We start from the raw sequence: 16,807 nt of genomic DNA on the forward strand, positions 1-16,807 counted from the left end.
ATCGCAACTCTGCGACGGTTGTCCTCGCACGGAGGGGGAAGTCGCAGCATCTCGGTGACAAAAGTTGACAAATTAACGAGTCCAATCAAGCGAAATCAGAGCAATTTCAACTGACGTGGCAGGGCATCATTTAGGAGTGGGCGTGGCCTAGTATTGTCAACATCCTGGTGACATAACTGCTTTCTCCAAAATGGCGACGACGGATCACAGAGAGGGTCAGTGACTTTGTTTTTCCCCCCAGATTTTAACCTTATTTAGGCACAATATGGACTATTACGTGGCCTTTGTCGATACTATAAGTCACACCCGGTTTTAACGTGGATGCGTGAAAGGAAATACGAGTGTTTACGACATAGATTTGGGAGCCATTTGACGTTAGCCGCCTAGCATTAGCCTCCCCAGTTCATTAGCATAGAATAAACAAGCATCCACTCGAGGCTATAAATGATTAACTGCCACACATTTGAGTATTTATTTGTGACATTTTGGATTTAAATGAACAAATAAATGACGCTGTCAATAACTGATTCATTTGTTATGGAGCAGTTTTTATGAGTAGATCACTGATATATGCAAAACATGGAGTGTAACTGTCACTATTGTATTTTATTACTTCACACACACGTCTGACAGCATCAGTTAAAGTTAAACCCTTGTCAAATTCAAAATCAATCAATAATAACAGTCTTAGTAGTAAGTATGAAAGTACTCATAACAGCAGTGATAGCGAAATTATTTGGGAATGATATCAGTATTGGCAGATATTGGTTTAAAATGTGTCTAATCCATGGGCAAAAACACCAAGATATATCAGTATGTACTGGGAAAAAAGTATACATTGTATTTGTGATGGTTGGTTAAGCATTCCTGATATATCGGATATTGGCCCAAAAAAAAGTCCAATATATAGGTTCTGACTGTGTCAACACACTCAAATGTCTGTAACTAGATTTATATTCAAAATCTATCAAACTCTTCCTCGAGCCATAATCTACATCCACAGAAATAAGTTCATCCTATTATTTTTTTGAAGTTTAACTGCTCATAAACAGACGTGCACAGTCGTGAAATGATTCTAAAAAGATAGCGTTGTAATGTCTATTTGTCCGTGTTTCACTGCAGGTCAGGAAGACCCCGAGAGTGAAGATGAGGTTTATGAAGTCGTGGACCTGACGGAATACGCCCGGAGACACCAGTGGTGGAGCAGAGTGTTCGGGAGCAACTCGGGCCCCATCGCTGAGAAATATTCCGTGGCCACGCAGCTCGCGATGGGCGGGGTGACTGGATGGTACGAGTGATACGTTTTACTTACGATATTCTGGACGTTGGTGTAAAACAAGAGCAACAAACCAATTAATATTCGAGCAAAAATATAAGAAAATGAAGAGTAGAGCGCAATTGTTTACAACGTAATCACTTCCCTCCTTGTTGTCAACGTGCAGGTGTGCTGGTTACCTCTTCCAGAGAGTCGGGAAAATCGCTGCCACTGCTGTGGGTGGTGGTTTCCTCCTTTTACAGGTAAGAGAACCCCAACACAAGGTGAATACACTCTTTATCAAGTTAATAGTCACGACATCAGCGCTGTCTCTGTGTGATGGAGACGGTTAAGATTTGTGTTTTTCCCTTTCCATGAAGATGCTGCAGCAGACAAACAGAAAAGCACTGTGAGCCAGCTGCTGCCACAAGGACACATTGATTACAAAGAGTACATAGAGTTGGTTATCGACTATTCTGCATAGTATTTACTTCTGGTATAGTACCAAAGTGTAAATAAGTACTGTCAAGTGATCAAAACATGTAGCTAGAGCTTTAAAAAACGACATTCTAGTAAACTTATTATACTCTATTTTATTATCTATATATCTTATTTGCACGAGCAAACAGAAAAGAGTCACTTATCTTATTTTTTTGGGATGGGATTACCTCAAAGTCTGTACCTGCTAATTGTGGCGTGATATCCAACACATGTACACTTGATTCTATATAGTTATATCAGTCAGGACATGGAGCTTTTATCGCTTCGCTGTGCCTCCGTACGTCATGTGTCCATGTCCTGTACCTGCAGCTCACTCACATGATGCATGTGCATACGTGTTATCGCACAATGCAATAGATGTGGAAATCATCATCATCATCACGAGCGCTCACGCACCCACACACACAAAAGAGCATTCCATTTTATTCATTTTATTTTTAAAAAAGTACCTTGAAGCCTTTTATTCATATCTTGTTCAATCTAAGTTTTTTGTCATTTTCATCAAGGTCAAGAGAAAACATGAATATGTCTGAACATTTTTGAAAACTGGTTGAAAAGATAGAGCCGTTCCATCCAGTGAAGAGCAATGAAAGTTGAATTTTTCGGACTCTTATTTGTTCATAATCCGCTTTAATCACGTACATATTATCCGGTTCCTCTTCAGATTGCCAACCACAGTGGCTACGTGCAGGTGGACTGGAAGAAGGTGGAGAAAGACGTGAATAAAGCAAAGAAGCACCTGAAGAAGAGAGCGAACAAAGCAGCGCCTGAAATCAACACATTTATTGAGGAGGTAAAGGTACATGGAACAAAAACTACTGGCTCTTCCTTATTTGTTTTTTAAATGCTTCACATTTGTTTTGAATTGACTTTCCCTGACCCTCTGATTCTGCATGTGCAAAGCAGCAATGCCACCTAGTGTATTGTTTGCCTCAATACACTTTGTATCCTCAGTGTGGATGTTTGCCCGTGTCTTATTTTCACGATCTTCCGTCCACAGGCCACAGACTTCGTAAAGAGGAACATCGTGGTGTCCAGCGGCTTCGTCGGTGGCTTCTTCCTGGGTTTGGCGTCTTAAAGGTGCAGTGACGTGGCGCTGGGCCCTGCAGCCCTGCAGCCCTGCATTTACTGTGAATCACAACACTACCATAGGTCACTTCCCCTCTCAACACTTGACATCTCCAGACCCCTTCTTCTCGTGCGGATTTTGCGGAGTGTTGAGCATTTTGAGCATGATCTGTCGTGACAGTGGTTTTTAAACGTCTTAACTGTCTGGGGGGTGTGTTAAACGAGGGGGTTCTCTGATTGTACTGTAAAGACTTCCTGACAGCTGAATATGTCGAGATGCCACAAATTTAAGATGATCATCTTTGCCACTGAAAAGCTCCCTTCTTTTTTTCCAGAGCTGTAAATACACACATAGAAGGAAATATTATATAAAAAAAATAACAGCGAAGGCACCGTTTCCTGTTTATTTTTCATGTGCCATTCAAGTCTGTAAGTGTGCGGACGCCTATGTGTTTTTAAAGCAGGAGCTCTTACAGATTATACAACGCATATCAGATGTATTAATTGCGACTTTTCACTGCGTCTGCTCTACTGTAATTACTACAGACACCGGTCCCTGTCATTAAAGAGCGTAATGAGCAGAGACTGCGACTCCTACGCTCTTTTGTGTCAGTGCAGCGATAACACAACAGCGACGACGCCGACACTGCTGCTGCTGAGGATGATGATGATTGTGTATCATCTGGTTAAATATACACACATGCTGTGAATATGCTCATTTTGTTTTTGCCTCTTTTTTTCCCCTCCCTCCTGTGCAGTATACAGTCAATATTTCAGGTTGTTTTACTTCATTGTTGTTTTGATAACTTTATTTTTTGCGCTGTATGGATTACATTGTGTCGTGAATAAAAATAAAGTTGCCTACGTTTGTTTTGAACCACAGCGTCTGCCTCCATCTTGTGTCGCCTTCTGCTACACCAACTGTTCTTCTCTGTGGTCTTCATCATTTCCTCCATCTTCACACCTTGGTTGACTTCATATTCAAGCACTCTTCTTGGATTTTACAGGACCAATTCTGGAAATATCCACTTTTTTTTGATAAATCACAACTGTTAGATCCTCGTAGATAGACCTAATTGGCCATAAATTACATTACATGTCATTCAACTCCCATCCCTGGTCCTCAGGGAACACTGCCCTGCATGTGTCAGATGATGCCCTGCTCCAACTCACCTGATTCAGATGAACAGCTCGTTATCAGGCTTCTGCAGTGTTCCCTGAGGGGGGGTTTCCCAGGGTTGGGAAACACTGATTTAGCTGACATTTTTATCCAAAGCGACCAACATCGATCAATTCACACGTCTGAGAAAGGAAAGTAGCATTAAGGGCCCACACTGGGTATGAGCTGACCTGGATCTATACACTAACATCAGTATTTAAATCACCACAGTCACCTTTTATTGCTTTTATTTACATTTATGAATGGAAAAAAAACACTACTAGACACAAATATATATATATATATATACAGTGACGTTTTTACAAGAAAGGGCAGAATCTGGACGTACATGAATGGTGTGAAATGAAAATAAAGCCAGGTCATTACGACATTGTGAAAATATTAATTTGTTGTGAAAAAAAAATTAATAAAGATTTTATTTAAAAACAAAACAAATTCAGCACGGTTAAAAATAAGACGATAGAAAATGCTGCTTCCGTCGTCTTGGTTCCTTGTAGTGCTTCGTAGTGTCTTTGGGAGTCACATGGGCATTTTGAGGAGGGCGCACTCGGTCAGTAACGTCAGGGTCGTGATCATGTATCTGCTGTTCGAGATCTGAAAAGACAAAATATAGTCGTGGTTGGCATATTAAACATTTCAGGTGCTGTATGTAAACGTGTTAAAGCCTTGGTGGAGGGGTCTGTGCTCCCCGAATCGTCTTGTTTTTTAATTATTACTTTTTTATTCTATGATAACTTTTCCTCGTTTCTGCTGCTTTTGCTGTCAATTGTCATTTAATTTTAGTTCTTTATTGTTCCCGTGAAGCACTTCGAGTAAAAAAAAATACTGTTAAACCCCCACAGATCTAATGGTGTCAGCAGCTGAGGTGGTCTCTAAGGCTTCCAGAGGACAGGAAGTTGGCCACACGTGTACTCAATCCACCTCTGAATGTGTATGTTATGATTGGAACTTATTCCCACACATTCAGGACAAATAAAAACGCTAATATTAGGCGTGACAGAGACAAAAAGGTCAGTACCTTAATCCTGCCGTTACACTTGGCCAAGCCCAGAGCTGTGGAGACCTGTTTCAGACTCCCCGCTGACAGGTCCAGCCTGAAGTGTCTGTAGAAGTGTCCCTTCAGCCCCTGCATGAACCTCACCACCTCCTTGATGTCAATGTTGCTCCCCTCTTCCTCCTCCTCACCCTTCCCTCCCTCGCCCTCCTCCTGCGGATCCCTCCTCACGCTGCCCCACAGCTCCCAGGCGTCCTGGGCGTCCACCGTGTACGTGATCTGCAGCGGCGGCACGACCGGAACGCTCCAGATCATCTTCAGGTGCTGGATGTTGGACTCTGCGTGGCAGCTCGTCCACAGAGCCACCAGCCACTGCAGACTGGTCTGGCTGATTTCCAGCGGCCCGAAGCAGCAGTCGAACGTCTGCTGGAACCAGGTCTTGACCACGTTTGTGAGGATGTCCGAGCCGCTGCTGCAGAACAGCGGCAGGCAGGTGAAGTCTTTGGGCAGGGAGTGCAGGTACTCCGGGTTTCCGTTGACGCAGGTCAGCCAGCCGCTCCACAGCGCCCTCTGGGCTTCGTCCTGCCCTGGAAACAAGGACTTTGAATGGATCTGTGAAGGGAGACGTGCACGTGTTACAAACACAGACAAAGTTTTCCTCACTAATACATCACAGAAAACCTGTATAACCATGCAGGAACCATCCATCCATCCATCATCTGACACTTTATCCTGTCATGGGGGGGGGTGGGAGGGGTAGAGAACGACCAGGGCTGTAACCCAAGAACCCCTTCTTGCCGCAAAGGCAAGAGTGCTAACCACTACACCTTTAAATTGTGAATTTTATTTAAAACATTCATTTTTCAAAGTTTACGTGCTTCTACTATCTGTGCTTCCAGGTAAATCTCTCTGTGTTACATTTCAACCTAATCCAGACTGGGAATAGAAGGTAAACACTGTTCGACAGAATCACCACTCTCACCTGTACGAGGATGGTCTCAGCGTCATCGTCCGTCTCCGTCATGCCCTGGATCACGGAGAAGGACGCTCTGAAGCTTCCCTGTGCTGCTGCCTCCACGTCCACCGCCAGGCCTTGGTGCTTCTCTGCGGTGATGAACGCCGACAGCTGCCTGGAGTAGCTCCTCATCTGCGTGTGTCTGAACCTGTACAGAGGCGTGACGTACGACAGCTTCCACTCGGTTTTCAACAACAAGGCCAGCTGCTCCGCACTCACCTTCTCCTGTGGTGAAGGAACACGGGAAGGAGATCACACTGCTGTTGTTCCTCGGAATTTTTTTAAAAAAAGAAGGGAAAATAATGGCTTGATTGACTCACACCGATTTTATGTGACTTTGGAGCTCTTCTGCTGGTGTTGAGCCGCCGTGCTGTCAACGCCGAGGTCAGGCCGAGGTGCGACGGAGCACCTAAGCAGCTGCGGTACGACAGCCGGTAGCCCTTGCTTTTGCTCCTCCTCTGAACTAAAGCACTGTTGAGGGGAGTCCTCGGCCCACTGGAAAGTAAAAAATACTCATCAGTATCAGACAGGTGCTCAGTGCAGGGCTGTGGGTTTAACATTATAACAGTCTGATCGTGGCACAAAAACACATTCCCCACTCCTTTGAAACAATTCTATGATAGAGAAGACTCGCTTTATCCTGTGTGCAGTTATCCTCCACATCTGGATGAATTAATTCCTCTACCTTCTGGACAAAGATATAGTCTCCATTTTCCTCTATTCCATACATAATCAAAACATACATTATACATTTGCAGGATTCTTGATTGAATTGTTTTTATATAGTTATATCGCGCTTGTTTTTAGTCAAGTTTAGTGGGTTTTTTTTAATTGTTTTTGTTCTGCCATCTCTGAACTTTAATGGGTTGATAGTTGTTTTGTTTTCTCATATGACACACTATAGTGTGTATTGCTTTTTATGTTGTAAATAAATATACACATAAAAAAAACAATCAAACTTATTCAATATTATCAGATACTTATTGAATTTTTATTAGATAATAATAATAATAAACCTATTTTTTATAGGACTTTAGAGCTAATATTTTACACTGAATGTGTATCATATTTGACGTAGGTCACATATGACATGAAAACAGTGGCAATGCATTCGAACAGCATTTTAGTGAATGAATGTGCACTATTCTTCTTTTTCAGAAATGTGGTACAATTTTACTGACGGCGTGAGATAAATCTCAAATATGTTGGTAGAACTGAAGACAAAATTAACCTTCAATGTTGGGCGTTTCCGATGCGTCTCCTTTATTTTGTTGACGAATGAGACGTAACGTTAAACAAAAGAACAACAAAAACATGATAGTTTCGGCCGTGCAGCGTTCCTGTGGAATTGAATGTGTCCCGAATAGAAAAGTGAACACTACAGACTGACGAAATGTACCGTACAGTCAGTTAACGTCCTTGAGTATTTGTTGCTTAAACTAAATATCAGTAAACTGCTTGATTGTCGAATGCTATTTGGTTGGGCAGCGTCTTCATACGGAAAACACTGGCGTAAGTCAGGACTGAAGCGACGCCGAAAAACGCCGTCGAACTAACTTCGCTGTTTGCTAATGTGAAACTAAACATTGAGGAGAAAACACTTTGTTTTCGTTTACTTTGGAATAAGTTTAGCTTTTACCTGCTTCGACGTCGCTCCATGTCTGGCGTACCCGAACGAAACCGGAAACGAATTTGAACATCGCGCTTTCCCATGAGTCTGTGAGGTTAGAATCGGCCAATCGGAGCGATCCAAACAGGAAGTGGGCCGCCTGTTTATTTTATTAATAAAGAATAACATCATGGATGTACGATAGAATCTGGTGAAAACCCCTTAGGCTCCGTTTATTCATATGGATATAATAATATGCCATGGATCTATTATGAGAACTGGATAGAGCTCCGCCCCCTCTGCCTTGTAAACAATTTTGTTATGGTGGCCACTCTGGGTACTGCAACGAAAAATACTCATGGGGCCCAAAAAACTATTTTCCCATTGACCACAATAGTAAAAGAGACTATTTTTGTTCTATATTTTTAATTAATGGAGTTTTATATTTAGAAAGGCCATAAAAAACACAGAGAAATCTTATTTCCCAGAGTGTTGACACTGTCAATGAACCGTATGATATGAACACTTTATGAGTAATGTGAATAAATGAAAGCAGAGAGGTTTTTCGTTGACATTTCTTTTTAAAATATTACAACAAAGCAGGTTTTAGTTATTTATTTGACGCTAATGATATATTTAGAGCTGCAACTAACGATTATTTTCGCAATCGACTAATCTGTTGATTATTTTCTCGATTAATCGAATCGTTTGGTTCATAAAATGTCAGAAAATGTAGATCAATGTTTGTCAAAGCTGGAATGATGATGTTCTTGAATGTCTTGTTTTGTTCACAAACCAAAATGATTCAGTTTTAATGATGTCTTATGTGGCGCAAAGAAACAAAGAAAATATTCACATTTAAGAAGCTAAAACAATCATTAATCTTGTTTTGATGATTAAAAAAGCTTCAAACCGATTATCGATTATCAAAATAGTTGACGATTAATTAAGTAATCGATTAATAATCGACGGTGTGGACTGTGGACCTGTGACTGCTTGTCTTATCGTCACTATCTGTTCATAAAGTTACTGATAAATGTGATTATAAACACCTCAATTATCGTTGAAGACAAACATGTCGAGTGAAAGAATGTAGAGTTATAAAACTACTTTTAACACGTTGTTATTGTTACAAATATTATGATCATGCTTTTTCAGTCCATGCATGTCACTGAAGAAAAAATAAATAGTCATATAATATATAATACTTTTTTTCATGAATTAATTATCCCAGGATAAACAAAGGACAGGTGTCACATTCAAATGGAACTGAAGTGCTCTCACAAACATAAACACATACATCAAACATTGAAAATACTTATTCTGACAACAGGAAATATGGAAAGCTATATTTCAAAATATAATATGGCTCTCCATATTGTTTGTGTGTGTTCATTATGAGCTGTATCAGCCAAACTACTTTACCTTGGATCACGATGAAGCGGTGAGTGGTTCTTCCTGCTGTGCACCTTCCATGACTCTGTGACTTCTGCATAATGGTCGCTACTTCGGTTTAAATAAATAAAATAAAATAATATATGTGATACTAAACCACCTGACGGTAAAAACCTAACCCCATAGCTTTGTCAAAACAACACAGAGCTGAACATGTGACCTATAAACAGCGCACACTGGATGTCCATATTAGGAATTGTGGCAATTCACAGCAAGTTGTTCATTGGCTATCAATAATAAGCCACGCCCCAAAGTTCGCGCGGGAACGTCCAAACTTCCTTACTTAAGCTGCTTCCGCAGTGGCTTGTATTATCTAGTGTAGCAGAAGAGAGGAGCGGGAGAGTTCGTCTCCAACGTAAGTGGTTTTTGTTTCTTCTGCGTTTCACAACGATCATTAGTTGTCTACTTATCAGTAAGTTAACGCCAGACCTGCCGACCTCATTTTGCGTAGCAGATACGCATTTTGACATGAAACTACTATGCCCTGCTACAGTGTGTCACTTCTAAATGGACCGGAAATATAACGTTATTGACGTTAAATTGAAACCCGAACCCCTCAAGGGATATCCTGAGAGATTCTTATTAAATAATTCATACTGGGCATCAAATTAAGCCACAGAATCTAGGCTACAAGACCGTATAACTGTTTTAAATGTGAGAACACCGCTCAAATAACAACTAAATCACGTATCAAACTTACGGACCTGCTGAGTCAACCCACTGGCCGCATTTCTGGATGAAATGCTGCCGCACTTTGTCCAAAACGCACTCCACACGGCTCAAGTGAAAGCTGAACTCGGTTCGCCGAACGGCAACTGTAAAAAAAAGCTCTTACTTTTGATGTTTAGCCGTGAAAAATAGTTTTATCTGTGAAAACGAGGCGCTCTCGAGTCAGCCGGACTTCCTGTGTTGCACTCAAAACAGTCCGGGCGTCTCTGGCCTAATCCAGCCGCGTTACATCCAGGCGTTCTGCTGTGTCTCATTGGCTAACTAGCTGTCAATCAATATTTCGCGATGACAGCGTCCTTCTATTGGTTGTAAGGAAGCCACAGAGGTGTCAATCGTTCATGTAGACTCTGAGATTATAGGCAAATAACAAAGAGACACGGCTCGACGGCGCCATCTGGTGTTTTTTTTGGAATGGAAAATTTATCAAAGTCTGCAGGAACTTTGAAACACAGCCAACTGTAGTGTTGTTCTGCTTCACGTGATCAAAGTCAGCTTTTGTGTTAAAATGTGCTGTTGTGCGTGACTGTTAGAGCTGCAACGATTACTCGAGTGCCTCGATGCGTTTAATGCCGATCACGCGCGATATGCGGCCTGTTTCGCCAAAGGGTCGCTGTTCCACACGGATCGTTTTAGCAGACGCACAACCGGATTTCAGGTTGCGCGATGGCGGATAGAGTGAAACGGCCCGTAAAAGACAGTACATTTCACGACTCTGGGGCAATTTCTCGCTTAAACAAGATTACTAAATTACTTTTTGATAATCGGTTTGAAGCTTTTTTCATGATTAAAACAAGATTTCTGATTGTTTCAGCTTCTTAAATGTGAATATTTTCTTGGTTTCTTTGCTCCACGTAACAAATAAATCATTAAAACTGAGTCATTTTGGTTTGTGAATAAACAAAACATTCGAGAACATCATAATTTCCAGCTCTGACAAACACTGATCAAGGTTTTTTAACATTTTCTGACATTTTATGGACCGAACGATTAATCGAGATAATAATTGACAGATTAATCAATTACAAAAATAATCGTTAGTTGCAGCTCTAATATACTTGATGTGTATTAAGACCTACCTCTTTTGTCTAACAGGTTCCCCTCGTCTGCTGCACAGAATTCCAAGGATGGACCGGACCGGAGGGTTTGTAAGTTTAAGTGTACACAATCGCTACAGTCACACAACGCTTCATATAAGGTCTGTGAGAGCACATTACGTGAACACTTTGTTCATGTCTTGTGGTTTTCACAACATGTTTTCCAAGGTTATCAAGGTTTATATATAAGGTCTGTGAGAGCACATTACATGAACACTTAGTTCATGTCTTGTGGTTTTCACAAAATATTTTCACTAGGTTTATCAAGGTGTGTGTATATATAAGGTCTGTGAGAGCACATTACATGAGCACTTTGTTCATGTCTTGTGGTTTTCACTGGGTTTATCACGGTTTATATAGGAGTTTCTGTGAGAGCACATCACTTGATCACTTTGGTCATGTCCTGTGGTTTTCACTGGGTTTATCAGGGTTTATATAGAAGTTTCTGTGAGAGCACATTACTTGATCACTTTGGTCATGTCTTGTGGTTTTCACAAAATATTTTCACTAGGTTTATATAGAAGGTCTGTGAGAGCACATTACATGATCACTTTATTCATGTCTTGTGGTTTTCACTGGGTTTATCAGGGTTTATATAGGAGTTTCTGTGAGAGCACATCACGTGAACACTTTGTTCATGTCTTGTGGTTTTCACAAAATATTTTCCAAGGTTTATATAGAAGGTCTGTGAGGGCACATTACATGATCACTTTGGTCATGTCTTGTGGTTTCAGCTGTAAGGTTTTTCACAAGTTTATAAAGATTTATATACAACGACCTGACTTTCACCATGGTTTTGACCTCAACGACGCTCGACTGACCTAAAACAGACCGACTTGGTACTTTTCAAGTACTAGTGTTTTGATTTCAGGTGTTTCATTTCATGACATTTTGTATGGTCATGTGCTTTGATTCATGTTTGGCCTGGGTGCCGTTGGTTTGGCTTTGGTGCCGTTTGGACTGGATGCAATGCAATGGATTGGATTCAACAAAATGGACTGGATGCAACGCAATGGATTGGATTCAACATAATGGAAATGGATTGGATTCAACAAAATGGACTGGATGCAACGCAATGGATTGGATTCAACATAATGGAAATGGACTGGATGCAACGCAATCGATTGGACGCAACACAATGGAGATGGATTGGACGCAATGGAATGTGGACCTCCCCCCATGGATAGATTAAAACAAGGCCTTTTAGAAAAATATATATTTTTAGTATATATAGTTGGTGTATAGTTTTGTTTTTTATTTTTAACTGGTCTGTTGAGTTATTGATTACAGTTTTTTTTCTTCAGTTTTTTTGCCTATATTTGTCTTATTTTTATCTAAACCTAATATGCACCTTAAGTCTTTTTGTCATTTGTGTCCATGTTTTGCATGTTGTCTTTTATCTCCGTCTTCCCTGACCTTTGACCCCTTCACAAAATGTATGTTTGTTAGTCATTTTCTGTCTGCGTCAGTGTTTTGCATGCCGTTTGTCTTTCTAATCTATTCCAGAATGGAGGCTGAACATGGCACATGGAACCGCCCCCGATGTCGAGTGAGATTGGCCCCGCCCTCTTCATTACATGAGAAGAACCTGCAGTTGTGAGTATATCAGATTCCACCTGTTGCATAAGTGGCTGATGTTTTGTTTTTCTGATCTATTCCAGAATGGAGGCTGAATATGGAACTGCCCTATGTCAAGTGAGATTAGCCCCGCCCCCCCTTCATCATATGAGAAGAACCTGCGGGTTGTGAGTATATCTGACTCCACCTGTTGCACAAGTGACTGATGTTTTGTTTTTCTAATCTATTACAGAGTGGACACCCAACAAGGTCCTGTGATTGGAACATGGAACCGCCCCCGATGTCGAGCTGAGATTGGCCCCGCCCCCCTTCACCATATGAGAAGAACCTGCGGGTTGTGAGTATATCGGACTCCACCTGTTGCACAAGTGACTGATGTTTTTGTTTTTCTAATCTATTCCAGAATGGACACCCCAACACGGTCATCTCCACGTCATCTTCACTTCATCTCCACGGCACAATGATATTGTCTCTGTATTTATTTGTCTCTGTATGTATTTACCTCTGTTTGTACACAACACGAATCGAAGGTCAAAGTTGCTGCCACGGCAACGCAAAACGCAGCTCGAAATAGTAGTTCAAAACGCCGCCCGTAACGTCTGATCAAAACGCCGCCCGTAACGTCCGCTCAAAACGCCGCCCGTAACGTCCGTTCAAAACGCCGCCTGTAACGTCCGCTCAAAACGCCGCCCGTAACGTCCGCTCAAAACGCCGCTCGTACTTTACTCAATCGTTTTACGCACACCCATGTCACTGTCACACTTTGATTGTATTGCTGCTGCTGCTGTTCTCTCTCTCTCCTGTCTGTCTCCTCCCTCTTGACCTTTTGTCTCCGCCCCCTTCTCTCCCTCCGCCCCCTTTCACCCCGACCGGTCGAGGCAGACGCCGCACACTTTGAGTCTGGATCTGCCAGAGATTTCTTCCCGTTAAAGGGGAGTTTTTTCTCTCCACAGTCGCCCCCTGAGGGCTTGCTCATTGTGCTCATTGTTGGGTTTTCTCTCTATAATTTTGTTATAGTTATTTTATTTTTTTTCCCTTTTACTATATATATTTATATATAAATAAAATAAAGTTGACTTGAGTTGGTGACAAAGCGAGGTCAGACGACACTTTTGATATAATCCATGAATGCAAACATCCACCAACACACAGTTCAGGACACTGTTGATCACTTTGCTTTAGAATCTTAAAGGTTAATGAGTGAAGAACTCCGAGTGAGAGTAGTCAGCGTTACCAACCTCTGTGTTTCTACGTTGTCCTCGTCCTTCATGTTGTAAACGTCCACTTCTTTTGTCTCCGTCCTCTCTCTGTCTTCCCGATCCCCTTCTCCCTCTTTTCCTTCACCGTTCACAGTGCAGAGTTTTTAAACAGAGTTGTTAACAGACTCTTTGACTGTGAACGCAGAGTAAAAACTGTCCCACACTAACGCAGACTCTCAGTGCAGTCCATCTGTCTGTCTCAGTGTCTCAGGACAGGACATTTAGGACATCTCTCCATCACCAGAAAGTCAATTTTCTCTTTTTCATGTCTTCACAGAAACCAGCAGCAAAACGCATGGACTGGATTTCACCGACTGACCGGACTGGATTTGGTTTACCTGTGTGAGTAGTTTTTCACTTTTTGTTGGTTCTGTCTCGTCTTCTTTCATCCCCTCTCTCCATCCTTTGTTGTTGAATTTCCCTTTGGGGATAAATAAAGTACTATCTATCTATATTTCCTCTAACATCCTTTCTTTCTTAATTTCTTTCCATCCCTTCTCTCCTTCCTTTTTTCAGCCCCTTCTTTCTTTTGTGTTAATTCTTAACTATCATTCTTTCTTCCCCCATTGCCTCTGTTAATTTTCTTTCTCTCTTCATATTTCTTCTCTTTCCATATTTCTTTCTTTCCCTCTTCTCTCTCCATATTTCTTTCTTATTTCTTTCCTTCTCTTCTGTACTTAATCGCTTCCCTTTTTACTGTCCTTTCTTTCTCCTCTCCACCTTTCATTGACTTCATAACTCAGTAAATTATTCATCATACGTTACTCTACAGCAGAATGTATATATGTATGTATACACACACACACACATCATTTGGCTTTTCAGCACGTCTGTGTTTTAGTTTAATTTCTAATGAAACTTTTCTTCTCCTCAGTTTGAGGGTTTTCCTCACAATGAAGTTTTAGTGCAGCCAGCAGGGGGCGCCACATCCACTTCACCACATCAGCCTCAGTTGTGTAGAATTTAGAGGGTTTTTTGTTTGTTTTTTTTGCCCTTAATTTAATAGAAAACACTAACTGTTTTATTTTTTCATTTATATTTATCATTTTTAAGTATTGTATTGGGTTTTGCTCCTTCTTTAAAGGACAAGGATTTGTGAACTGTTAATTTGCATTATTTTGTTGTTTTTAAATAATAATGTTATTATGTACGGTGGCCGAGTAGTGTAAATCACCAACACAAATGGGAAAACACGAAAACATTCACTGGAACTGTTTTAGTTGATGTGGTTTTAGCTGTTGTTTTAGTTGCTGTTGTGCTTCTGTTGTTGTTGCAGGTTTAGTTGTTGGGGTTTCAGTTGTTGTTGATGTTTTAGTAGATGTCGTTGTGTTTTCCCATTTGTGTTGGTGATTTGCACTTCAGGGCCACCGTAGTTAGTTATAGTTGACTGCATTTTCTTTCTTCTGTGTTGTTGATGAAAAGTCTGATATTTACAGTGTATTTAAATCTATTTTTTTTTTCCATGTAAATGTGGTTATTTATATTTTACGAATTTAAGACTTTATAATCTATAACTCTTTTTAATTTATCTTATGCCATTTTGTTTCTGACTTTATTTTTTACTTTTTTAAAATGTCTGTGGAGCGTCTTGAATCTGCCTGTTTGTGTAAAACAAGCTTCATGAATAAAACTAATGTACAATGACAATAACCTGGTCACTCTAATTTAAGTCAGTCACACACACACACACACTGGTTTATATTGGGGGAAAAAAAAACTTACAAATGGAGCAAAGTTAAAATAATACCAGAAATTGTAAATGTAAAATGTTTAGTTTCTGGTCAAACACTGATGTTGACGACTTAAATGAATAGTTCACCGTGTTTTAAACTGTCATCTGTGTCATAGAAATGTGAAATGATATTTGTGCTTCTTGGCTGAGAAATATAAACATGGAAGTTGTTTTCTGCAAGTCTGCACGTTTATGTTATATTTTACGATCATTAGAATTACCAGTATGGTTAATAGAACGATCAGTTGTTTTTATTTGTAAACCACATCTACAAAAACGGTTACAAATTTGATAATTTAAACCAAAATATAAAGCATAGCAATTAATAATATTAAATTCAATTGTTTTTTTGTTTTTTTAAATCCTAAAAGTACTATTATTTTCTTGGACAATAACATTTCTAATTCCCGGAGTTCTGTGACGGCAACATTTTCGATTATTTATTAGCAATACGGTCTATAATTGAATGGATAATCAACTTTTTTTTATTTATATTGGCTAAATGGGGCAAAAACAACACGATTCCTGTAACAACACATACAAACTCATCGTCACGTTCAATTAAATGAACCCTTGTATTGATCATTTAAATCTTTATTGACGTCATTGTACTTTTCAGCTTCACTGTCGTTTATTTCCAAAATCCACGGTTTGCAGCCGAAGCTCACGTGACGTCGGTATTCCTGAAATCCGCGAGCGCACGTAATCGGCGTATTCCCATCATTACTTCTTCTCTTCATGGACGGCTCGTTCACGTTATGGGCGTAACACTACTGCGCACGCGCAAGGGTGCCGACAACCCGGAAATAAACGCGGAAGCAACTACTTGGAGGAATGAACGAAGCCAAAATATGTAAAAAATAAAATAAAAATAAAAGCACACTTCAATAGAAGTGTTATAGCTTATAATTACGCTGTTTTAAATGTATTTTAATATTTTATGTTTTTTTTTTTCATTCTCTATGTGACATAAGGCTGTGGCATATATTCTTATAGTCATATCCTCTTTTATACTTTATTACATTTACTATGTTTTTGGCCATGTTTTGATTGGCATAATTCAAGAAGTATATAAAAAAAAAAACCAGGGAATGGAATTGGATTATCATATTTTTTTTGCTGCTGATTATCGGTCTATTTGATAAAACCACAGTATTTTCGTGTGCACGTGTTTCACGCACTGCAAGTTCCACATACAACACATTATAAAGACGGCTCCCCCTCCTCGTTGCCATGGAAACTGTGCTCATGTCTACCTCTCCCCATGCATCGTGTCCCCCTGGTTTCTTTCTCCTCGTCATCTTTCTCTTTTAACCTCCATCCCTTCATATTTGCTTT

At 40.4% G+C, this 16,807-nt stretch overlaps 2 protein-coding genes across 3 annotated transcripts; one reads left to right on the plus strand and one right to left on the minus strand.

The window, feature by feature from the left end:
• The first annotated feature begins 89 nt into the window (after positions 1-89).
• Positions 90-3,637, plus strand: LOC310943380 (FUN14 domain-containing protein 1). 2 transcript variants are annotated; one of them, XM_083908933.1, is made up of 5 exons: positions 90-215; positions 1,123-1,288; positions 1,443-1,518; positions 2,421-2,555; positions 2,757-3,637. In XM_083908933.1, the coding sequence occupies exons 1-5, from the start codon at positions 191-193 to the stop codon at positions 2,832-2,834; spliced, it is 480 nt and encodes a 159-aa protein (XP_083765059.1). In that variant the 5' UTR covers positions 90-190; the 3' UTR covers positions 2,835-3,637. The 2 variants fall into 2 exon arrangements, with proteins under 2 accessions (XP_083765059.1, XP_083765060.1); XM_083908934.1 differs by having other exon boundaries at positions 2,421-2,549.
• An 886-nt stretch (positions 3,638-4,523) lies between these two features.
• On the minus strand, positions 4,524-7,726 carry cenpl (centromere protein L; the record flags this gene model as incomplete). The annotated part of the gene is made up of 5 exons (XM_083908708.1): positions 4,524-4,598; positions 5,023-5,610; positions 5,981-6,238; positions 6,334-6,508; positions 7,653-7,726. 5 exons carry the CDS (start codon positions 7,724-7,726, stop codon positions 4,524-4,526), a joined length of 1,170 nt encoding a protein of 389 aa, XP_083764834.1.
• Positions 7,727-16,807: the final 9,081 nt, after the last annotated feature.

This window comes from Microchirus variegatus, assembly GCF_963457635.1.
Source record: "Microchirus variegatus genome assembly, chromosome: 22".
Lineage (NCBI taxonomy): Eukaryota > Metazoa > Chordata > Actinopteri > Pleuronectiformes > Soleidae > Microchirus > Microchirus variegatus.